Source organism: Acanthaster planci, linkage group LG06 (assembly GCF_054643075.1).
Source record: "Acanthaster planci isolate LZ-2023a linkage group LG06, COTS_SCS, whole genome shotgun sequence".
In the NCBI taxonomy this organism is placed as follows: Eukaryota; Metazoa; Echinodermata; class Asteroidea; order Valvatida; family Acanthasteridae; genus Acanthaster; species Acanthaster planci.
The window spans coordinates 15,478,539-15,504,284 of record NC_141782.1 but is presented as its reverse complement, the minus strand read 5'-3'; the positions used below and the strand labels follow the sequence as shown (position 1 = coordinate 15,504,284).

General features: G+C 40.1%; 2 protein-coding genes across 4 annotated transcripts in view; one reads left to right on the top strand and one right to left on the bottom strand.

The window, feature by feature from the left end:
- ndufv2 (NADH:ubiquinone oxidoreductase core subunit V2) overlaps positions 1–12,738 on the bottom strand; it is a 45,863-nt gene extending 33,125 nt beyond the window's left edge. Inside the window, exons 1-5 of the mRNA XM_022241813.2 lie at positions 12,585–12,738; positions 9,438–9,500; positions 8,105–8,167; positions 6,597–6,784; positions 4,722–4,819 (exon numbers count right to left, since the gene is read on the bottom strand). Of these exons, the coding sequence (XP_022097505.1) occupies positions 4,722–4,819; positions 6,597–6,784; positions 8,105–8,167; positions 9,438–9,500; positions 12,585–12,623 (451 nt within the window). The 5' untranslated portion in view covers positions 12,624–12,738. The remainder of the gene's footprint in view (positions 1–4,721; positions 4,820–6,596; positions 6,785–8,104; positions 8,168–9,437; positions 9,501–12,584) is intronic.
- An 815-nt stretch (positions 12,739–13,553) lies between these two features.
- LOC110982960 (uncharacterized) lies at positions 13,554–22,193 on the top strand. Of its 3 annotated transcripts, none has more exons than XM_087137971.1 (7): positions 13,554–13,709; positions 15,139–15,307; positions 15,727–15,805; positions 16,096–16,220; positions 16,949–17,114; positions 18,039–18,579; positions 19,810–22,193. In XM_087137971.1, exons 2-7 carry the CDS (start codon positions 15,188–15,190, stop codon positions 20,177–20,179), a joined length of 1,401 nt encoding a protein of 466 aa, XP_086994097.1. In that variant the 5' UTR covers positions 13,554–13,709; positions 15,139–15,187; the 3' UTR covers positions 20,180–22,193. The 3 variants fall into 3 exon arrangements, with proteins under 3 accessions (XP_086994097.1, XP_086994098.1, XP_086994099.1); XM_087137972.1 differs by having other exon boundaries at positions 13,615–13,713; XM_087137973.1 differs by lacking the exon at positions 13,554–13,709 and adding an exon at positions 13,739–13,931.
- The last annotated feature ends 3,553 nt before the right edge of the window (positions 22,194–25,746 follow it).

Below are 25,746 nucleotides of genomic sequence, written 5' to 3'. Positions count from 1 at the left end.
TTCTTGCCAACAAGTCTTGCAAACTGTCTGACATCTACCGGTATTTTTCCATAGCATTTATACTTTTCTTTCAAATAGCAGCCACATCCAATCTTGTTTTTGGTCATGCATCGGTTAGAAATTTAACAGGAGCTTCAAGATTTGTACCAGTATATTCAATTGCATATTCTAGATGCTCCAGCCAATTCTTCCTTTCAAATATGAAAAAAAAAGGTTTCTCAGTATTTCTGTAGACGTGATTTTGTGTATAATTTTAATTTTTTTGTGAGCCTGAAGAACCATGTAGACAAAGTTGTTACTCATACTTGTTAAAACCCATGGAATTACATGTAGGTAGGGATTGAAAACCAAATCCAAACGTGGACTGAGTCGGGAATCAAACTCAGGCTGCAGAGGTGAAAGAAAGGCAAGGAAGAAAGCACTTGCCAACCTGACTCCTCTGCACATGTGCATACAGGTAGGCTCCATCGATATCGTGTTTTGGCTGATACCATATTGTTTTTTAATATCAATATTATCAATATTTCGAATTTTATTCATTTCAGTTTTCGAGGTATTATAACAGGTGTGAAGTGCTAGTAAAGTGTTCTAAAGGTTGACCCCTACGCCGTAATGGTGTGATTCGATTCCCTTTGGCGACATGTTCTAGCATCCGTATTGCCTACATGGATGGGATACATGCCACCGTGGTGCTAGTCTACGTACATTTGGTTAGCAAATAATTCTCTGTTTTGGAGGATAAATTTTGTGACATTTTCGAGGCAAAGTGTACGCGAATTATTGAGTGCGAGACTGAGATAGGTGACTGAATCCATTCTTCAAAGGTCACCGTATAAGCTGCCCGGAGTATAAGCTACAAGGAAATTTTTCACTCAGCATGAGAACCAATGTAAGTCATGGCTTATCGAAAATTACGGTAATGTGACATGCTTTCCTATTTTTTAAATAAAGTTCAGTAGCGATATTTTTCCAAAATATGATATTTTTGACATATCGATAATACCAAATAACTAATATCAGAGATATCAAAAACAAAACCCATATCGATAATATCGATATATCAACGGTATGTACATGTACATATGTGGAGCAATAGTGATTTCCTTGTCCAAGACGACAGCCGTGATAAGCAGGAGGGGTCGAACTGAATGGTGTTCCTCCACTGCCTACACTGCACTCTATTATCTGTCAGAGTTGGCTCCGAAGCATGCTCACCAATCCGAGAAGCCAAGCCTCATTGACTCTATCAAGAAACTGCTTATCGGCGTGGGACGCCACTACTGATGTTGAGGAAAACAACCCAGACCCTTTACGACACCGCGGAACAGATTGCCACACCTCTACGTGAAACAATTTTTTCTTTTGTACGCCTGCATGTAGCTAATTGAATACTGGCTGTCTTCGAAAACCCAAGGGCCTGATCTATGGAAGAAAGATCTCCCGCCTATAATTACCCTATTAAATTTCCCACCTTTAGTAGATGCTACACACTGCTCCCCCACCCACCTCCTACTAGAACATTCAACTCATCACAGGGTCATCAACACAGCCACGATAACTTTTTATCATTGATGACTGTTAATTGAATATTGATTTTGCTGACAAAGTACTGATGTCACAAGCATGGAGGGGCAGGCAGTAAATCACCTGCACGTATTATGTTCCTCAAAAAGACAAATATTCCAAGGATGTACAAGAAGAAAAATTACTTCTTTTTTCACAGTTTTCTAGCAGCTTTAGGCACTTTTTCAGTGCTTAAAAAAAATTTATCAGAGACTGACATTTATTACAAAATTTCACTAACCCTTATATATGGCTAGAATTGGCCACAACTGAAATGGCACTTTAAATTCTGTTCAGTGTACACCTGTCACAGAAAGTTGTCTCGTTTGTGCAAGGCTTTGACACACATCAATGCCTTGTTAGTGATAAAAAGGCAGTCTACCAGGACTTAGGTATGCAGGTCTACAAAAACAGCCCTCCCCCAATGGTGGGAACATTATGGAAAGAGATTAAGCACAGTATCAAGTGTGAAATACATGTACATGAAGAATATATGGTACGTGTACATTCATTCAGACCTTATATTTTGTTACTTCAGCAATTTGATTCTTACATGTACATGAAATGCATGCACATGTACATGTATAAGCAAGAATGTAGCCATGGCCCAAGCTTCAGCCACATGTACATGACATGCATGTGCATACATGTACAAACCGTTCACTGTTCACTTTTATACAAAATTGCATCTTTTCCTGCAACATGTCTTGCCAATGCGAGAGCATTACATGTACTTTATACTGCAGTCAGGTCACAGGGAAAACAGTAAGGCCTCAAGACGACAACATGCCTTGGGACAAGGTTGCATCATGCTGCATTGACTAGTCTTCATTCCAGCATTGATTTAATTGTTTATTGCCAAAAATCTGAACATTACTGTGTTGTATTTATACCAGGGGTTGAAGATTTGACCCTAGTGGAGGTAATTTTGCCTCTTACAACCGCGTGCATGCGTGGTAGCTAGATGCGCATTTTGTTATGGTCTTGACTGGTCTCGAGGGGGAGACCCGAGGAGAAAGCTCACATTACCCCCAATCAATCAGCCCAGAAGAACAGTTACATATAGATCACATGTCCCATTCAAGACTGACGTGATTATCTCCATGTGCCACGAACAGAAGACACACCCACAACACCAAGCCACATTAATAAAAGAATGCTGCGCACGCTGGACACTCCCAACTGCATCGAGGGTCGCTCAGTAATATTGATTTAAGCTGTCCGAAGTCCGACAACAGATGGCACTATTACAGTGGGGCAGGACATTAAAATATATGTACTTGTGCACCAGGTCCAGTTTAGAATCCGAAGGTACAATCATGCATGCTTTGCTAGAATGGGGTAAATTTTCTTTCATTTTTGTGGAACATCATAAAATAAAACTGTTATCAGTTCCACACCAGGGTCAGGCAGCAACTTGGACTTTGACAACAAAACAAGGAATTCTAATCTTTACAAGACTTTCTACAGTGTTTTTTCAATTTTCAATGGCATGAGTGTGAAGTGACAAACAAGGAAATCAGCTGATCCAAGGAAAAGTTGTATGCCTGAAGGGTATACAATGTGGATTCAATTCTGCCCAGCAGGCATACACGTAGGAACACAAAATCATGAAAAAGTCTAGAAAAGTATCCAGGTTTTAAGCCAAACTTTTGTAATACAAGCCATGTCAAGGGCACAATGAAAATATAGCAGACAGAAATTAATTTTCAAGAGAGTTTCTCAAAAATGAACAAACAAATTGAGTTTCCAGCAATCTACAAACTTTGTAAATGTGACGCACAGACACTCTGTGAAAATGAAGTCGCCAGAGCCATTTTGGAGTAAAAAGTCCTTTAAAATAATTTTGCACAGTGTATATCAATAGGAGCCCACAGCATTTTTCACCACGGAGTATCCACTTTCATCAGGATGCCAAACTGAGTGATACATCAAAACAAAAAGCTAAATTTGCTCTTTCCAATACAAATGAAAACTCAAAAAGTGGCTCTGGCGACTTAAGTGGGTCACATATATCTAAACTTTAAATCATCTACATGTATTTTGAAATCAGAACGTACACTCTGAATGAAGCAGGAAATGCCTCTGATGAAACACTGGGTGATTGAGTTGGCAATGGTGTTCCTTCAAAGTGTAAAGACTGGACGATATTTCTCCCTTTTTTCTGTGATCAAGTATAAGATGATGGGAAGGCAGACTGCACTGGAGCATTCTGCAATCGTATCTAATGCCTGTTTTAGCTGTTTGAAGTCCAGTTAGAATTTGATGGATTCATTGCGTTCACAAGCAGCTGTGATTGTTTTCACGGCGACGACATCAGAAACATTTTTATTTCATGAACACCAAAATGCACCAAAAGGCTGACGATGGACTGCCAGCTAAGTTGATTCTTGAAAGATATATTGCCGCTGACTTCCGTGGATGATTCTTCAGCATCCTGACAAGTTTCTGTCTGCTGAAGATCTGATCAGTGGAAAGTTGTGTGCCCGTCGAAATCTGTGGATCCATGGAGGATTCTCATGCCTGGCTCGGTCAAAAAGTGGAGGGAGGGGGGGTAGATATCCCCTGTTCCCCATGTGATCTTATTTGTGTTATAACACACCTCTTGCTAATTCTTAATCCCGGTTAGCTGAAACACACCCCCGTGGGGGTTCACCAGTATAGACTTACGCATGAAATGTGAGTCAGCTTGAACTAGAATATTGCATGTGTAATTTCTAGACTACAGTACCCGATTGGGCACTATATTCAAAGTTTTGACAATTACAGCGCCCTCACATAATGTGACAGGTGAAAAGCACCTCAAAAACTGATCTCAGGAAACTAAAAATATTGCTATAATTGTTGAATTGCTTATTGTTGAATTAATTATGGGTTAATTTTTGAATTAAACCAGTTCAATTGTCAAACCTTGAAAATTACAGAGGTGAGTTATTAGACACATACGGACTGTAATTCAGTCACTCAGGCACTTCCATGCCCACCCCTCCTGAAGAAGGCCAAGGGAAATAGGACCCTCTTCTGGTCATGCAGAGACCCTTAGGGTGCATAGTTGTGCACTAGTACCCTTACTGCCAGAACATACATATGTACTGCCAATGGCAGCTTTTCTGCGATGTAAATCGTTAGAGTTATGAAATAAAACTTGGGGCACCTACCTAATTTCGCCGTGATTGCGTTCAGTATGGAGTCGGAATCCCTGAGCATGCATGGCGTCGTGGTGCAAATCTGAATGTGATACTTTCCCACGGGACTCCTGTCAGTAGAGAAACGATTCAGCTGACTTCAATCTGACTTGACAATGAGCTTGAGGCTTTTCATTAGAATTGCTAATAATACAATAAAGCCAACATGTCTCTTTTTATGGATGACGCTGAGAAAGTGCCCACTTGTACTATTAGGACAGAAAAGTGCAGTACTAAATGCTGCAATTTGTGGGAAAAAAAACTTGATTTGGGAACAATAAAACAGAAGAGGGCCTTGCCTTCTGCTGTTGTGTGTCGCCCAACTATGACAGCTGGCAGACAGTTCCAAACTGGAACCAGCCCTAGCATGAAGGAACGGCCATCTTTAATCTTATACTTGTCCATAATTTTCAAGCCACAGCCCAGTATTTTAGATATGATAATTACCATTAGCTGAGCTATTGCTTTCGTTAAAGTTTTTTTTTCAGATTTTTTGTGACAGGGGACTTTGATAGTTTTATTTATCTGATTGATTTTAAACTTGGTAGACCTTTAAATAATCATGTCAGGTTCGTCCCAAAAGAAATTTGTCATGATGACATCATCACATGATTTATATTTGAATTTTGAATATTTAAGTTTTTCCCATAAGTTTTGTGCACGTTTTTCTACTAAATTATTGTGTTACATGAATATTGGTATTTTTAAAAGATCTGATTGACTTCATACTTAGCAAACCTTCCGACAATTACAAAGGGATAGTCTAACACCATAATTGTCATGATGACATCTTCACGTCGTTTATTTAAAATTTTCAGTGTTTAATATTGCCCATATATATATAGGTGTTTTACATGTTTTTCAACAGGAAGACTACTTCTGCACTGTTATCGATCTGACTGAGTTCGTGTTAGGGGCACACACGAAGGCCCCAAGCTAGAAAAGGTTCCTGTACAAGTTCTCATAATGACGTCATACGCTGGCAAATCATGTTGCATTAAAGGGGTACTCTTTAAAGTTCTATCTCGTTAAGTACATGTCTGATTTGATTGAAACTTTGTGTATAGCTCAGAGGGGAAGGGTTTTAGACCAAGACTGGCTTGATGTGATGATGACCTCATCTAGTGCCAAGTCACATGACATAAAAGGGGCACTCTATAATGTGCTATATCTCGTGAAGTACATGTCCAATTGGGTTGAAACTTTGTGTATAATTCAAAGAGGAAGGGTTTTAGACCCAAATTGACCTCATGTGGTTTTGACGTCATCTTGTAACAAGTCACGTGACATTAAAAGAGCACTCTTGAAAGTACTACAAGTATATCTCGTGAACTACACGTCCGATTGGGTTGAAAATTTGTGAATAACTTGAAGGGGAAGGGTTTGGACCAAAATTGACCTGATGTGATAATGACATCCCCGGGTGACAAGTCATGTGGCATTAAAAGTGCATTGTTTAAAGCCTAATATCAGTGAAGTACATGTCCTGTCAGGTTGAACTTTGCAGATAGCTAGAAAGGGAAGGGTTCGCAATGGAAATTGATTTTATCTGATGCTGGTATCGTTATACGATAAGTCATGTGACATGTATCCAGATGACATGGATAATAAACTTTCCATTACTGTATTTCCACACTTGGCCATTATCTAACAAGTTTGTCCAGTGATTTTTTTGGAAAACCCTTTGAAACCGAAGCAGTTCCGCGGTTGTCCACAACCACAGTATTCTCTCGTTATACGTGTACATGTCTTTTGGGCCGATGACCCGTTTTGCTGAGTGAGCATTTCGATTAATCTCTCTGCACCAAGGCTGGTTTAAAACAATGGCGCATGTCCTGAGGCCAATACCTGTTGAACATTGTGTAGAATGTGGCCACTTCGTACACCCTCATCTGAGGCATGCCCAAGATTTCGGCCACTTTGTTCATGGCGGACAGGGGAACCCATCCATGTTGCCGCTGGGCCAGGTCGAGGACGGGGATGACTGCGGCTGACTGGTGCCCCTTTGGGTAGTTAGCTACAATCTCGTCCACTCTCTGAAAGAGTTCAAGCAGAGAACATTTCAGGGCCACAATAAATGTCTTGTGTGGTAGCCATCTTAAAGGGCAGTTCTTTTGTTCCATAGGGAAACCTCATTTGTGCATACTCGGTAGAATAAAAGCAGTGGCCTGCAAGATGGCAGACATGCAAGCCCTCTATACACACAATAAAAGTTAAAAATTCTTGGACAATATACATGGGGCAGCTAGGGGTCTCTGTTGAGAAGCAAGTAAATGGTTCATACAGTACAATGCATCTAACAGTGTACCACAACTCATAAAATGTAATGTACATACTTGAACTGAATTCATAATTAAAGAGTAACTCAAAGGAAAATAATGTACGTTTTCTCTGATTTTATCTCTTCAAAAAAATATAAAAGCATTCAAATTGAACGCAGTGCCATTTATCTTCAGAGCTGAAGTGTAACAAGCTAAAAAGTTTTTTTTTCTGTTCATGCCAAGATGCAAATTCTGAATGTAGATTGCGTCATTCTGAGAAAACACAAAAAGCGAGTGGAACCCTCACCCTGTGTTCATGGTGGATAATTCCCTTGTGCACGCCACACAATGGCTAAGGGTTTTTCCACTATGAACAAAGGGCAAGGGTTCCCCTCGTTTTCTATGTTTTCTCAGAATGAAGCAATCTACATTCAGAATTCGCATTTTGGCATGAACAGAAAAAAAGGGCTTTTAAGCTTGTTGTAGTTGAGCAATGAAGACAAATGACACTGCATTCGATTTGGATGCTTCCATATTTATTTGAAAAGATGAAATTAGTGAAAACGTGTTTTGTTAAACGTGCTCTTTAAAGAAGAGTGATTGTTTATTTCTGGTATTTACTGTGCATTTCCTAATTGATCTTTTCATCGTGTCGTTGCAACTTTTTTGACAAGCACAATAATGGGCATCCATAGCTCTGTAATTAGTAGCATCCAGGGAAATGGTCTACCATGGACATGCATATTTGGAAAATGATGTGAAAAAGATTACTCCTTTAAATGAGGTCCATGTTTTAGTCTAAGAATTAGGCATCGCCTTCTGCTTGATTTACGACTGGAGAAACACACTTCTCCCCAACCATTATCAACCCTAACCAATCAAAACATTGCCAAAATACAACAGACGATCCTTCATGATTTTCAAAGGATGACTGCTGCAGAAAGGCCATCCACTACCAAGGGCCATGGCATCCAAATGTTAAGAATACAGACGTACATGTACACGTGTACATACTTTGGAGTTTACCAAATGCACATGTCTTACATACATGTATTGTTGTATTTGTACCAGTGCCGAAAATGGCATGCACTGTACCTTGAGATTCTCTGGGGTGAATTCAAACGGGGTGTCCGGATTGTTTTCTGCTGTGTCTCGATGCTGCAAGCACATGGATGAACAAAAAAAATGTTTTATTGCACATTACAATTTCTTGCTACAGTGAGTTTTATTTCCCAACTTGACTTGATATTCATTGGAAATCTTAGCAAAAACGAATGGATTGCAATCTTAAGTTCAGTTTGACAATTTGTTTAACTATGAACAGAGCAGAGTGCAATACACCAGTAAGTATAATTGTAAAGTGTTTTAAAATAATTCCCAAAGGCGAAGAAGAAGTATTGTAAAAAATTCCACTATCCTCACAATTGACTCTCAGTAGTTTTTCAGAAAGACCACAGGTTTACTCGCTCAATGAAATCAGGTTTTTAAACAACATGGATAGTGGGTCAGGAACAAAACACTCATGGCAACATCAAAGTAAATATCTATGTTCTTAACCCTAAAAGAGCTGATGGCGGGGGGGGGAGGGTTCAGACCATCATTCAGCCCATGGGGGAGGATAATTCCCAAGAAATTGGTTGACCCAGGCCTGATTGTTTTACACTTAACATGCATGTGAATACAATCATTAACACCATAAAGGTGAAGTTTTAATTCCATTCAAGTTCACTCATTTGAAGTTCGAGACCAGAAGCTTGTCAGGCCCACAGGCATCAAGCACGTCACTGGAAAAAGAATACATTTGGGCTAACCTGTCTCAGAAAACAAGGGCACTGTAGGAGAACGGCACCAGTATGTCCAACTTTCACAAAACTGGTGTCAATGTGAATGCAAGATATAACTGTAAATATTAAGTTACTATATATTAAGTTAAATATTAAGTTAAATATTATTATAATAATATTATAATAATAAATAATAATAAGTTAAATATTAAGTTAAGTATTGGTAAGACATCTGCACTAGTAAGCAGGAGGTCGTGGGTTCGAGTCCCACCCGAGTAAGCTTGTGAGGTTTTTTCGCAAGCTCTCGGACAAGCACTGAGCATACAGTGCTTATTAATACACGTTGGGTAAGGGCAAAAACCTGTTATATATAATTAACATCTCCCCAACGCAAAAATACATCTTGAAACTGTAAATATTCCTGAAGGTTCGGCACGTGAAAAAAATGCACTACAATGGTACCGGAGAAAATGTTGAGGTCCCCCTCCACCGTTGCGACTCTTTTAGGGTTGAAAAAGAAACTTAAACACTGACTGATTGACTGATTGAAGGCACTGACTGATTCTTCTTGATACATGTACATTTAACAAGGAAAAGCACAGCTCAAACTCAAAGTGATGGGATATAAACCATTTGAAACTTACAACAACTAGACCATGGCCTCCAGCGACTGGCGTGGCTCTGTGCAGCGCCCTCACTTGGGTTGCCTGCAACATACAACAAAGCAAAGCTGGAATCGGACTAATTGACTTTATAAGTGAATCAAATAAATCAGCAGAAGCACACATTTCAAAACTAACCGGTTACTGAGTCATTCTATAAATTAGAGGTCCAATTTTTTCGTGTCCCTGTTACATCTGACATATGATTTTGTAAGTTCAGAACACATTTCTAAATTCCAAAAGTGATGAATTATAGTTTGAAATAAATTTCGGTGATATTTCCATGTCAAATAACAAAAGTCAGATGTTCTGTGACAGGGACACAAAAAGTTCACACTTTTGGACCCCTAATTTATAGAATGACCCGACTCGTTCTTTTGGCAATGCATACATGTACATTCTCTTAAAAAAAAAAAAAGAGATGCATATAAAGGATCTATGCATGCATCTGTTACAACTCTTGAAAAAAAAAGTGGGCCTGCCTTTGAATTTCAATTAATCTGATTCTCAATTGAACTCAATTGATTGGGAAGGTTCTTTATATCGGTGCTTATTCTGGCATTTATGCTAATGCAAAGTTCCATAGTCACTATACCTTAATAAGTCATACTGTTGAACCTTTGTGAATGATGTCAATGTCATGAAATTTTCTCTGAAAATCAACCATTCGACCTTTTTCAGAGACAGAGAATGGAATCTTGTTTTCATGACACAACTACCGTCTATGACTGTAATCAATTTCAAATTCTACATGTACTTTTGCCTTGGCACTCATACCCTAGTGACTTCCACTTCTGTAAGTACATTTCTTTGTACCCTCCCCCTTCCTCTGTGCAGAGAAGTGAAAATGTTTGCCAAGCGATTTGGTATTAGTGGATATGTGGCCAAGGATACAGCAGTCACATTTCTTAGAGCCACACTCATGGGGCTACCCAGCATGCCCAGCCTTCACCCATGAATGAATGATGTTCCTGTCACTGCCATAAGTGAGGGCACCATTCAATTGGGATCTCATTAATATTGATAGGAAATTGTGATTAAAATTTATCTTTTTCTGCATGTTGTAACTCCTCTATTTAATTGCAAAATATTTGAAATACATGTACACGTATATCTACTGAGGCCTGCATAGGCGCAAATAAGAACAAAGATTTCACAAAGAAATGATTCTAAGCTTTTCACACTAATTTTTGTGTCGAAAATAATCAGTTTGCTCTGCATTACACACATTCAAAAATCTTCATGTTTCTCAAAACATCCCCAGGCTTACTTCATATCAATTTTTCTTTGCTTTGCAAAGTCCAATGGAATCCAAACTTATTGCAATGTTTCTGATAACATCCTCTCCAAGATCACTTCAAAAACAAAACACAAGAAAATTTTGAAAAATTTATTAACCAGGCAGGTCTATGTACAGGCCATGAGAATAGAAGATGTACCGGTAGATTTGTATCTACTGCCTCCTTGTTCCAATACCACCGCCCCCAAGAAATCATTATTTACAAAAATGTCATTACTCTGTATTTGTCAGAAAAAAAACAAAATCACAAATATCTGAGTTGTGAATCTACATGTACATGTAAGTCCTAGCATTAGCAGCTGTATAAAACACAATACGCCTGTGTCAATATTTATGCATTTCTTCCATATTCAGCTTAGTTTAAATGGCTTTTGTACATGTATGTTCAGATGTCTGCTTGAGCTACATATATGTATGGCCGACCCATGTGTGCAAGATCGGCTTGCTCGGTTTTTGTTGTTGTTGTGATATCCCTATAAGCCTTATCGCTAATACCACATGGCTGAGTTTGCACAAATGTGGAAAGGCATTTTGGGAAGGGAAAAGGCACAATGTTTGTCCCTTTTCCCTTCCCATGATGCCTTGATATTATTGTGCAAAATCACTCTTACAGTGCAATAAGGCTCATTTGACCTGATTCATGATCTCTGATGATTGTCGTGATTGTAACAAAACGTAGGACAAGTTTGCTCAGCTTGCATGCCTAGTGCCTACATGTAGCTAAGGACATGAATAACTGCATGAAGGCACTCTTTTATTTGGAAATTCATTCTATTAAATAGGAAATTGTGATTAAAATCTTTTGTGCATGCTGTAAATGTACCGGTAGCTCCTCTATTAAATTCCGATTTTAAAATTTTTGAAATTTGAACTGAAGCCAGCATTTGATTGATTGAAATAAGGCCCAAATAAGAACAAACATTAACAAAAACCCAAATCTTGAGGTTTTTAATTAAATTCACATTCATTTTTGCACACAAAATAATCAGTTTGCTCTGCATTACACATGTGCAAAAACATCTCAAAACATCCCACTTCAAATTGATTTTTCTTTGCTTTGCAGAGTCTGATGGAATCCAAATTTATATCAAAATATTTCTTGCGACATCCTCTTCAAGATAACTTCAAAAATAAAACAGGGAGTAATTGCAGAATACCCCGCCACGTGAAAACACCCCCTTAAATCCAATGGCTATGTAGTCGAGTGGAGGTTGAGTCCTGCAAAGCAATTAAGTGAATTGGGATGACGGAAGAATTTTGTAAGTCCAATGTGGTTCCCGGGGAGCAGCTATGCAGATACAGGGATACGAAGTGGGCTTTGTGAGTCCTGCAATGCAATTAAGTGAATGGGGATGGCAGAAGAATTTTCTACGTCCAGTGTGGGTCCCGGGGACTGACTACGTGGATATGGGGATACGAAGTGGGCCTTGTGGAGGGAAGCGTGACTCCGTATCCGCGTATCTGCGGCTACGAGGTGGGCAAGGTGAGTGACGGGGTATTCTGCAATTGTGCCTAAAACAGAAAAACAAAATTTAAAAGTTTATTATTAGCATCCCTTCCCTACCTATACCTAGCAATTGCTAACCTTGGCCTTCGCCTTGCCAGCTAGAGAAAATCTGATATTATATTATAAAGACAATGTTCAGACATGTCAGAACTCAGATGCATAGTCATGATAGGCCTAGTAGTAGTAGTACTACTAGTACCACTAGTAGTAGTAGTACGAGATGTTGGACGTCTGGCATGTCTGGTGGATCAACAGCATGTACTGTCAGCAATTGAACAAATTTATGACATAAATTCTATTAATAAATTATGAAATATCTTACCACATTCCTCCTGAGCAATCTCACCGGCATTTGTAACATATTTTCTTGGGATTTTGGCACTTGCTCTACTCACAAGGACAACGCGATCGGTACGGCAAACCTGGATAACGAGCAATCGTCCTCGCAAAGCTGCAGTCTTGTTACTGGTTCAAGATATGGAGTTACTAATGGTGGAGGCGTTACATCTTTGCGTTACCAGACTATTCCACTTTAGTAATTTTAACCTATGACCTCAAGTTTTACATAATATTTTCCTGTCAAATTTTCATCACTAAATTTGATATAAAACAGTTGGTATATTTACACAAATAATATGTAACCATATAACCATAACGTATTTAACCATGTAAAGTTTTATGGCGAAGCGTTGATACAAAGTGCATGTACACGTACGACATAAAACAGCAACTCTTTACATGCAACAGTCGTATACGTAAGCATTTTGATTTGCCATTTTGCCTGTAGTTTATGGTGGCCCTAGAAAGACATCGCCAATCGTCAATATTGACGTCAATATTTGCGAACAAATTTACGACCCACTCTTTGGTCGCAAATATTGCCGCCAATATTCACGACCAGAAAGCAAGTCGTGAATTTTGACGGCAATATTCGTGACCAGAGAGCGAGTAGTGAATTTGGTCATGTATATTGGCGTCACTCAGTATTCACATGGAGGAAGTGTTCCTTCCTCCATGGTATTCACAACGTAGGCCTAATCCTGTGGGAGCTGATTGGGTTATATTTCTGTTATGTCTGTTGCAGTGTTTATTTCTTTTCTTGTCTGTAAGTTATTGTATGTATTATCCCAAAAAATTAAAATAAATGAAATGAACAAAAAAATGACCGAAGAGTGGGTCGTAAATTTGGTCGCAAATATTGTTGTCAATATTGACGATTGACGATGTCCCTCTAGGGTCACTATACTATGAGGTTGCGCTGGCGCGGCTGCACTGCTAGCGCTAGCGCTGCTGAGACACGTCGATGACAGCCAGCTAGCTAGGCTTTGCAAGCGCGCAGGCAACAGCCGTTTTAATTAAATTGTTGCTACACCACCGGGCACAACAATTGGATTGAATGTCAGCTTGAACTTAATCACATCCATGATTTAATCAATTTTTCGGGATTGTAAGTATGTGAGATTTGTCTTACATGATCTCGTATTTCCATTTGTAGTTAAGCCTGCATTTTGAATCATTTCTTTTTCCTTGACAACTGAGATTAAAAGACTAGAACTGGGCGGGCATCTGTGAATGATCAAGCCCATATCGTCATGATCGCTCAGCATGCCCAGCTCACCTGACATGGCCAAAAGCCTGTGACAGACCGGACCAGAATGTAATGCTTATGGTACGCGGCTTTTGAACCATTGAGACTGATTAATGTTTTTCCATGTTACTGACATGCATTTGGTGAACTGCCGAAAATATTGCGAAAAATTAAAATCTAAGTCAGGCATAACTACATGTATGATCGTATGAGCATGATGAGGGTATTCCGCATGTTCAGCCTATTGAGTATTGTAGGCAGTATATCATGGGCCTAGCATGCCTAGGCCTGGCTAGTCCTATCCTTCAGGGTGCATATTGAACAATCATATAAAGTCCTATCTTAATTAATTTCATGGATTTTTAAAACCTTGCCTAAACCATGTAAACAGCTATCAATGGCTACACAGCAGTTAGTGTTATGCCTACATAGAGTACTGAAGTGAAGACGTCATTTGTAAAATTGTGTGTAAAACTAGGCAATAGTGCGAGAACCATCACATAATGAAGACTCGCTTGTACATGTACATATACTCCAATCGTTTGCACCGCTTTTCTTGGTTCAAAATGACGTCAAAATTCAGAACTCTATAAAGTCACATTTGTATTGCCTACTGTTTCTGTGGGATGCTAGAATTTGTAGAAATGTCATCCTTGTTTGGTGTCAAATACCCCCAAAATTACATTTGCCCCATTACTTTTAACATGTATGAGGGTCATATCTAGTAGTGTGCAGTATTTGATGTGTTGATAGCTGAAATGGATTTAAATAATTCCTTATTTATTATTATACTTTTGTACTGATGGCCATCTGTAGTTTTAACAAGCCACAGATTGGCAAAACTACAAGTATGATATACATGTAGAAAGAGTTGACCCTATAATGAGTTAAAAAATTGATTAGTTTTTCCATCTACTGCTGTTGTACCGTTGTTTTTCAGTCACTAAAATCTTTTCTTTTTGGTATAGTTACAAATGTACCTCAAGAGGAGTCAGTGACTCATTCCTCACAAAACATAGTAGACCACTTAATTGTAATGGTACACCCCGACTGTAGCATCCCAAGATTAGTTGAGCCTCTCCCAACTACAGGTGGGTCAGGCTCAAGTATTGTTAGGACAGTGATGTAGTTGGGGCGTAATGGTAACAGTAGGTAGCTGGCTCAGTATCAGTACTCGGTACTTGGTGGTTGGTCCTGAGTGAAATTTCTATGTGCAATATTGCCTTGTTTTAGGATCCAACTTAGATTAAAAGTTCTGAGTTACATTTGATTTTGTCTGGCCTCTCAGGCGTGAGCAGATGACGGACTCGGAGTAATTTCAAGAGAGATCATCAGCTATGGGAGAGAGAAGCGGGGGTTATGGCCTCTCCAGCCACAAGGGCAAATACTTTGACCTCAAGGTCAAGTTGTTCACCGGTGAAACGTTCCCAGTCAGAGATATCTACAATGAGATGAAGGTATCTATGTCAGACACTTCAGAGGATGTTCAAGTGTGGACAAGATGACGGCGCCTTTCCCTCTGGTTCCACAATGTGGAATAGAGCAAATGAGTGATCCTCAAAGTCCAAAGTTTCGTACTGGAATAGCTTTGACAGTATTAAGGTTTCCTCCTGAAATGACAGTACAGGTTTGCTGCTAAAGGTGTAAATTTGCCTTAACAGAAAAATTTTAAAAAAGCACCAAAGTGTACTGAAGATGGCCATATAAATATTGAAATTAATCCTAACCCCCAAGGGTATATGTAAAATCATATATAAATTGGAGGATTTGGGACTTAGGGCTACGGTTAAGCAAAGACACAACTTTCAAGTGCTTGTACAAGTATTAAAAATATATATGGACTGCTAGTTTGAATACATTTTTCCCCTGGTTACAGGTGAGAACACTGAAAGCGAAGATGGAATTTGTGACTGGAATCCCAAGCCATCTCCAGAGACTGACCTACTTGGATGGAGGTGAGTTTCATTGCTGCAAGGATTTATGTCATATGGGGATTGGTACTGCAAGATATGATTCGAAAAAAATTCCAGTTTAATTCTGTGTAATAACATTTAAAAAAATCTTAGAAAGTTGCCCTGAAAATTATTTTATGGGATCCAGTCACAAGTAGAAGATTTGTGAAGGTTCCTCACAGAAATGGTCTGGGAAGGTAGGAGTCATAGAGTAGAATCCCTTGATGTGTTTGTTTTTCTTCTTTCTTTCCTTTTGTTTATTTGTTTGTTTGTTTATTTATTCATTTGTTTAGCTGACATGATGGATGACAGTGACATCAAACATCACGACATTGTTCCTGGGGCGACCATTAACCTGGATGTTTGGTACACATGGAAGACCCTCATACAAGCAGCTGCGGATGGAGACATCGGCAGGGTCAGTCCCAACCAATTTTGTGCCTCCCACCCTTGCAAACCCACCACAAAGTCCTCCGGTCAAGGGCCAAGTCACAGGCTATTGAAACAAACTGTGACGAAAGTGTCCATCTGTCATTGTTCACTGCGCTCATGAAGGGACTTGTGAAAGGACTTTCAGGTGCACTGATGTTTGTTGGTACATTGAGTACCAGTGTCAGCTCTTTCTCTCTTGGTGCTTTTTTGATGTACTGCTGGAACGGTGAGGATGAAGTGGTCCATGATACAGAATTAATAAGCCCAAATGTCACATGTGCCCACTTTCTATTCTCTTTGATGAGTGATTCTGTTTTGTAGTCACGTCAATGACAGTTCAGTCCCTTTGCACGTCCTACCGTAAGACCAGTCTTTAGTAACAGGGCAAACAGTGACAAAGAAATGCTTTTGTTAGAGTTCATTTGAACACTTCATGACTTGGCTGAAGACTGAATGACTTGTGATGGACTTGAAGGGACTTGTGATGGATTCAACTGCAACGCTTTTTGCCAATTGTTTGCCGTTTAAAAAATTTCACTGATACGGAAATGTTGTACCCTTCTGTTGGCGTTGGCAAGTAGGTAGTAGTGCTTACATATTTATTATCTTAAGGAAGGTTTGTCTGAAATTGTTTTATAAAGCAAAACATCTTCGACCCCTTCAAACATCTACCATTTCTTAGTTAGCTAAAATGTGCTTTTTTTCCTGCTACAGCTACTCAAGCTTGGGGTGAGCAAGGATAGTGACTACACCACACCCAGCTCTCAGGAGATGAACGAACGCTCCAAGGCGGCTTGGCTTGCTGAGAGGGCATTCGTTGCCCTGTGCATTACAGCACATAGGGGCCATGTTGCCATCGTGCAGAAGCTCATCGATGGAGGTACAGTTTGGATATTCTGCAAGATTTGTGGAGAATGGTTGTCTATATTTAGCAGTTGCCCGCTGTGTAATAGTACTGCTACTCAAGGCACTATGACACAAGGCACTATGACACAAGGCACTATGACACGAGGCACTATGACACGAGGCACTGTGACACAAGGCACTATGACACAAGGCACTATGACACAAGGTACTATGACACAAGGTACTATGACACGAGGCACTATGACACAAGGTACTATGACACGAGGCACTATGACACAAGGCACTATGACACGAGGTACTATGATACGAGGCACTATGACATGAGGTACTATGACACAAGGCACTATGACTCGAGGTATAATGACACAAGGCACTATGATAGTTGACAGAAGTTCTTTGTAGTGGCTGCACTGTGTGTGGGGAGCTGGAATTGTTAGACTGTCTTTTGTCCGGATTGAAGATTGGAAGTGTTTAAAGTGTCGGCGTTAATTAAATATAAAATAGTGGTACCGGTTGTCTATTGACATTTTCTCAAATGCAAATCGTGACCAGTTGGCCAGTATTTTGTCGACAGTAAACTTGAAAAATGGCCTCTCCATAACAACCTCTTGGTGGCGCTCTGTATTGTGAATTGCCCAGTATCAGCCCACATTTGCTCTGTGCCATCACAGGTACCCATTTGTACTGCGAAGTGCGGAGAGACAACTTTGGGTAATATGGGTAATTTGACTTACCCAGCATTTAACCAGCCGCTGCATTCAAACCTAAATGCCATGATTTGGGAGTTCACAAACCGTAACCTGGCCACTCACCCATTCAGGGCCCTGCAGCCTTACTGTAACTTTGGCACACGTGTTCATTCTGCTGGATTGACTTATTTAGTTGTGGTAGGCCACACACCAATGATGACAGCTCCTCTTCTGGTGTCATTTTCCAGGGGCCAATGTGCACGACAAGACCCCGAATGGCCGGACCGCCCTCCACATCACCGCAGCCCAGGGCAAGAACAATGCGGTGGAGGTGCTCCTGAATAACGGCGCCACCATTGAAGACCCAGACAACGACGGAAAGAACCCACTGGTGCTGGCTGGCCTGTGGGGCCACAAGTCGTGTGAGCGGCAGATCTTCCTCTTCCAGTGGCAGCAGCGGGCCGCCAAGCAGAAGCCCCTGGCCGACGACGGGCAGCTGATGGCCCACCAGATGTATGACTCTAAGCTCAAGACCTGGCTGACTGGCGAGCAGGCCCAGCTGTACTATGCCCAGATCCTACCCCCTGGGGAGTACTCAGGGACCGGGATAGCGGCCCCAAGGAGGGCTAGAAGACCCAGCTCGGCACCCTCGGAGCGCACGGAGGCGAGCGAGAGAGACCAGAAAATAATGGAAGGAAATAAAGGAACTCAGGTATCCCTGGGAACTGAGTCATTACGAGCCTTGAGATCGACAGAGACGAAGAAGCCAGGCAAAGGACGATATTCCAGGTATTGTGTAATATTGTGTAAATGTAGATATGATTAGGTCTCTTGCAAATCTATTAGCTCATGCTTTAGTGTGGCTTCAGAACAGGTTTTTGTCATGACATCATAGCAAAAACAGCATTATACCATTAGCATGCGGTGGTCTTACGAGTACACTCACATTTGGGTAAAATTTGCATATTATAAAATTGGATTTACTACTCCCTTTAGAACTTCAGGTCTTTTTATTTATGGGACTTCAGACATGACATTGAATATTTTATTTACAAGTGTCTGAAAAGCATGCCTCCATGTACCGTCAGTACTAGTGGATGTAAAGTGATAACCTTGTACGTGTGGAGGTAAGAGTTCCACATACAGACATCATTGAATTTTCCTTAACCACTTCGGACCGGGGCATTTTTCAACGTTGAGGATGCTGGGCCGGCATGACTATCATTTTTTCCGTTTTCAAAATCCTTCAACAATTCATCATTCCATTTAACAGTCGTTTATAGCCGCACGGAGTAATCTTCAGGCACTACTCTAAGTTGACAGCTGACCTTTATTGACGCCCGAATATTTCAGCCAGGCCTGCAGCCTTGTAAACAGAGCCCAGATTGTGCGGTGTTATACAGCTGTCTTTTGTTCACAAACCTGGCTCAGTGCACTGCTGACCTCTTTTCAATAGGGGCCAGATTAGCATGCAGCGGTGCTGTGTGGCTCATCGCTGCGGTGGTGGAGAGCTTTTGTCCCCGGTGGTAATCCGCTTGCTCTAAATACCCCAAACCCTGGTATACGGTTTCAAAATAACGCTGGATTATCACCACTTTTGAGAGCGAAAAATGCCGGTCATGCCCAGCAGCCTGGTCTTTTGTTCGGAGTACGGTCTTTTGTTACAGGGCCCTGTTTCCTTTGTCCGAGTTCGGAGACCCCGGCCACACATATAAACCATACGGCTCCGATCCCGGAGTCCCCGGCTGGTAGTGGTTAAAGTGGTATATCAGCCATCAAAAAGTGATAGCATGTCCGAAAATTGAAGTGCTTGCTTAATTTAAAATGCTTAGAATTTCTGAGACCAGCCTTATTGGGTTTGTGCTCACGGTGTCAGGTGATGTCAGTGTGTGGAACTCCTTCCCATGTGGATCACTTGAGGTAGCAAAGTTATATGTTTTGATATGGACAATTTTTGGGGGTCTTCTTGTTATGGGGAACATGGAGTGACATGGCTTATCTCCTGTTTTTATCCTGCAGCCCCTTTCAGGAGGCCAAGTCCAAGGCCTCTGGGGACAAGAAGTCCTATGATGACTGGCTGGCCCAGAAGAAGGCCAAGGAACGGCGCCAGGCAGAGAACAAACGCAAGGCCATCCAACAGCAGAAGATCAAAGTGGAAGATGAACAGCGGGCTGCCCAGGAGAAAGAAAAGTCCTATGAGACTTGGCTCAAGGAGCAGAGAGCTGAGCAGAAGGCTGCTGGCAAGGGAAGGGGAAAAACGGTGGCAGCTGCGGGATTACAGAGCAAGTCCCCAGAACGAGGGCTGGCCACTCCGGACGAGAAGGCTTTTGACCTGATGAAGATCCGAAAGGAAATGGATATATTGCATCCTGTACAGGTACAGCACTGATACAGAGAAAGCATGGGGGGCTCTAGTTAAAGGGTACACTTGCATAGTGTTGTACACTGGATTGCCCAACATGCTTTCCTGACACACTTGGCAAGAGGGCTTGCCCTCAGAAGAATGGGCCTGATTTATGTAAAGAGATGTGAGAATACAGTACTAACAACCTGCACTGCATTGCTTTACAAAAAAAAAAGGCTTCCGAGCATGCGTAGAGTTAGGGAGACAGTCAATTTTCCCATCGTCAGTTTCAGCTTACAAGAACTGTTTATGGAATCTCCAATGACAAATGAATGTTTGTATCTGGTTGCAATAGGCACGGTGCTTCTTTGGCTTAGTTTAGGCACAAAAACTCTGTTAGTGGGCAAACGTGGAGCCCCTTCTTAAAAAAATGCTGGGTGTTTGGTTTAGTAGAATAATCCAAGTAGTATTGAAACTGGAAAAAAAGGTATGTTGTTAATAACACCATAGGGTTTAAATTAAAACATTAAAAAGTGAAAAAAAAGGCCTTTCATGTCTTACTGAAATTCATCAAACGTCCATGATGCACATAACAGTTTCTCAAGCCTTTGAGTGGTGTTCCGTGATTTTGTCTACGTGTGTGAGTTATTTGTAGTTCCAAGTCATCCACTTGTAATACCATTTTTTCTCAGGGTTAATTGTTACTACTTGAGGCAAGCAGGAAATTTTATCCTTTTTTTATGGTGTATGTGCTCGACTAGAAATTTGCTGGTTTTTCCAGTAACCCGATTTGGCACATTACACTAACAGGGCGCAAAAGTGTAAATATGGCCCATGTGTAAGATAAAGTTAATGTGTATTTATTTTGAAAGTGGAATAAGCTTTAAGAGGACGGCTTTAAGCATATCTGAGAAGTCTTTCTGAAAGACAAATTTGGGCGACATTCAATGATTAGGTGAATATTTTGCTGGGATCAGAATGTCGGACCTGTCGGAACATGTACCACAATGGTTGCACAGTTTGGGGCTGTCTATTCTTTTTATTGTTTATTTGAAATTAGAAGTTAACAATCACTGAATGGATATCCAGCTAACATTTTGCTCGAATTTTCTGTGATTTAAGAACCAGTGAATGATTTGATCCTGGGTTTGTGTAATGAAGAGTGAAAATGCCCATTCTATGGAAATGGAGATGTATTATTTTAAATCTTTAGCTTTAAAAACATCACTAGCTCGTAATCACCAGTACATAGTTGGCACAGGGAAATAATAGACCTATGTGTATAATCTGAATGCGGTCATATTCAGTGTTCCATATCCATATATGCTCTGTGAGCATGAGTTCAGCAAATGCCTTCAGCCTCTTGGCATCGGAAAGCAGAAATGTTCTGTGCGTGCGAGTCAGAAATGTCACGTTTTCATGTACATGTAACTGTCCAACACCAAGTCAGTGTACACAAGATTTCCCATTGAGCTGTGGTCCCATCAGTTGAGACTCCGAGTGCTTGAAAGATTTGCCTCATTAAAAATGCCAGCCTCCTGGGGGAATGTTATTTACGTGGTATGTTCATCATGTCGAGCTATTGACAGTATATTTAGTTGTGTGGGTATTTTAATTTCCATGAATAGAACATACCTGGTATGGAATAAAGACTTATTGATAGTTGACAGTTGATATTGCGCTGTTGCTTTGGGATAAGCATGCACCAATCAGCGTTGAGGTTTCAAATCCGCTTTGAGTTAGTAACAAATACCTGCTTTATCCCAGGAGTATTGCAGTGCCATCATCTCTGGTCCAAAGCTTGGAAATTAAATTTTCAACTTATCCCATTCTTACATGTTGGTTTCCTAACACAGGCTCAGTTTTTATTAGAAGAAAATGTGCCAATTACAGCAGGGTTTTGAGTAAGGTGAAGATTAGTGAATGGATGTTGTAAACTGTAGTTTGTGGATATTGTGTCGGTAAAAGGTCGTGGTGCACATTTAAAGCAGGACTCCATGTGGACCTCCTTGCACAACACAATAAAGTCAGAGCGAAGGTAAATTTCATGGTTCTATTTCGTCATGTCTCCCCTCTTTATTTCTTTCTGTGTCAAAATATGCATAGACCTGAACAGGTGTTAGGTTTGTACGGTAAAGTTTTCTCATTCCATTCAATACAAAAGGTACATCATCAGATTTCCTCCCAGAAACACTGGTCTCGTTTGTACACGTAGCCAAAACAATCTATTTTCATAAAAAGTATGATTTGTGTTTCTGAAAATAGAGCATCTTCTACGTGAATTGGACAGCAAAATATTCACCCAGAATACATTATTTGCAGGGACGGGGAAATGGACGATTATTCTGAGTGCATATGACGTGCAAGGAATTTAAATTTTTACAACCACCTCTGACCTAGACGTGATGAGCGAGGACAACATTTCCTCGACAGTATCAACCAAAGTGCACAAATCCTGCACATCACTTCTCACCTTTTCAAATTCATGCCACAGATCTATATATCCAACCATTCCTAGGAACAAATGGGGCACTGTTAGAGGTCTTACGGTAGTAACAAAAAAGGAAAAAGCATGGCCCAGACCAAGAACACCACTAACATCACAGAAACGATGTGAGACCAAGGTATATCACACTTCCAAACACTAGCAGCCTGCCCACACAAAGAATATTGCATACGGTTCAGAGAAATATTTCTTGCAGAGAAGCTCTTGTTAAACAAAAGAAAGGTCATTTTGTCCTGCGTACAGTGAGTTTGCAGCTAATCTATGCCAAAAAACATACACTTTGTTCTATTCTCATATCATCCTTGCCGCAATCGGAATACATCATATTAACTTTAATAGTTCAGTTTAAATTAATGTAAAGGTAATCTAAAATATGAAGCCTCTACATTTGCCCCCAAATAATAGCAGTACATTAGATTAAAAGAAACGATATGTGACGCTTTACAAAAACAATTACTGTGCTTAATACAAGTGGGTTGATTAATACAATGTACAGAGACCTTTTTTGCATCAACACTGCAAAAGAGAAATGAAAAGTTAACAATGAACTGAATACTAACTAGCATTTTAAACATTTTTCATAAATACAAGTCTTGCAGACTCACTTTTCACCTTCAAGCAACAAGACAGGAACCCAAAACAAAACGATACCGTGCAATTTACAAATCATTCCCGATGTGTCATTTTTTGTCTTTAATCCTGTCCACTTTGGGATATTTATCTAGTCCACATGCATGGAAATCCCCCCGTGTCTTTCTGCATGGATGACCGTCTCCATTGAAAAACTACTCCATACCCTTTTGAAATCTAGAGGGAGTGGGATTGTACTACGTGAACTGATAACAATGGTGGAAATTCCAGTTTTGAAATTTGTTTTATGCATTAAATTCAACACGCAAACAGGAGTACTGAGCAGTTCAAAGAAGTAAAGCAACAACTGGAACAAAAAGCTGAAACAAACAAACAAACAAAAAGAAACACAACCTGTCTACAACAGCAATGACCACCCATAACTGTAACCTGCAACCACTCTACGATACATGTATGTTAAACTGGGCATTTAGATTTTATATGTGTTGAATACAATCTGACGAAGCTGAAGACTATGCCTCAAAGTTACATCAACTTCTGCTTTGAAGGTGGCTTTACACTTGACGAGTAACTTGCTCAGACACGATTACTGCACTACACAGTTAAACAGGTGCAGGCTTTTTTGGGGGGGGAGGACTTGTCTACATTTCAGCTGATTCAAGAATACGCATGCAATACTAAATGGTTGGTGGGTTTGAATTTGTTCACACTACACGAATGGACAGAGGTTTTCTTCTTTTTTTTAAAACTCTTTACAAATATGAAGTCACAACTAGGAGTTCCAAAGGAAAAATACCTTTCATTTGCAGTGCAATGCCCAGATATTATCACAAGTAAGTATATTTCACAACATTCTATCAAAAATTGCCCATTTTTTACAAGGTAAACAATCATTTGTACAATTTACAAGTGTATTTTCAATATTTTGTATTTTCAACATTAATTTTTGGTGAGAAACTTGACAACAACAATTGCAATCCATATACACGTTCATTACTCTTTTTACCGCGTACAAAATGCAAAATGTAATGACCGCCAACTTGTAAAATATGCCTTCCCCATCAGTGTATGATAAACATTATCAAAAATACATTTTTGGATGATTTTTGTGCAAATATTTACATGAATAAGCCGGGCACGTGTGCAATATGTCAAAACAGAACAGACGCCCATGTAAGTGAGACCTGCATGTACCTACGAGTATAAACAAGGGAACTGGTATCGATCGAACTCTATATGGAAACTTTCAGAATTTAATGTAAATGTTAGAAGGCTAGTAGAAAATGTATTCAGGATTTGAACATGTGAAGTCAATTGTATCACAGTAGGTTATATCTGACAGGTCCATGTGCATACTAGTTACAATAGTACAGTATACACGCACATGGTAACATGCCTATCCTTTCAGTCTGTATAGAATAGTGTTCACTTTTGACCCTAACCCTACAGGGTGTATGTAAAACCAAATTGAAATCGGAGGAATAAAGACTGTTAGGGTTAACGATATTCCAACCTTTCCCTTTGAAAAAATTATGGGGCATTATTATTAGTCATTTATTACACCTATTAATCTTAATAAACAAAAAAAAAATCAAACACCTGGTTTTACGTAACTTTTTAACTGAAAAGCCCAGCCACCATTTCATGTGCATATACCTACATGTACATGTAGCACAAAATTGTGTGCTTAGCAGTGTTATGATATTTGGCCCAGGTCAAGAGGTCGTGTGGCAATTAACTTTTGAAATTAATTTGCACTCTGAAAGGCAACAGAACATCTATGTAAATACTTAACTTGAGCCAATCTGCCACTACATATAACAACATTGCAGAGGTACTGTAATGTACAATGCTGTCAAGTTTTCCTCAGCAGCACTGAAATTCAATAACCATTAAGGTTTTGCACTGTACTGCAGGACACAAGCTCGGTTGGTTACTAGGGCCACGCCTGAGTAAATGTGAAACAGTATGAGCAATTTTAATATAATCTGATCTGATTGGATAAGGAATATCACATGACCCTGTCTATTCCCACCAATTGGATGTGCTCATCCTCACCTCAAACCCAAGTGCCATACATGTACAAATATTCTACTGAGGCTGTATCAGAATTACAAATATTCTACTGAGGCTGTATCAGAATTACTTGGTTGCAGCTTGAAATTACACACGACTTTCTAGAAAAGTAGCTGCAGCCACAACCACGAACTTGTGCTTCATTTTAAGCCAAGGCCAAGTTATTCCAGTACAGCCGTGCACATGGGTTACACCATAAACCTGTTTATAAAATCTTTACTCGCTGTATACATCCCACCTCCAACACTGCCCTTCCCTAGTGACTAAACCACTTCAGCCAGTGAAATGTGCAGCAACATTTACTCAACACTCATGGACAACATCTGTAGTGAACAATTGGTGCCCAAACTTAACATAACATTTGTGAGAAATTATTGCAAAATAAAATGATCTAGTTGGGTGAATAGGCCGTCAGTACATTTAAATTGTGAATCATACA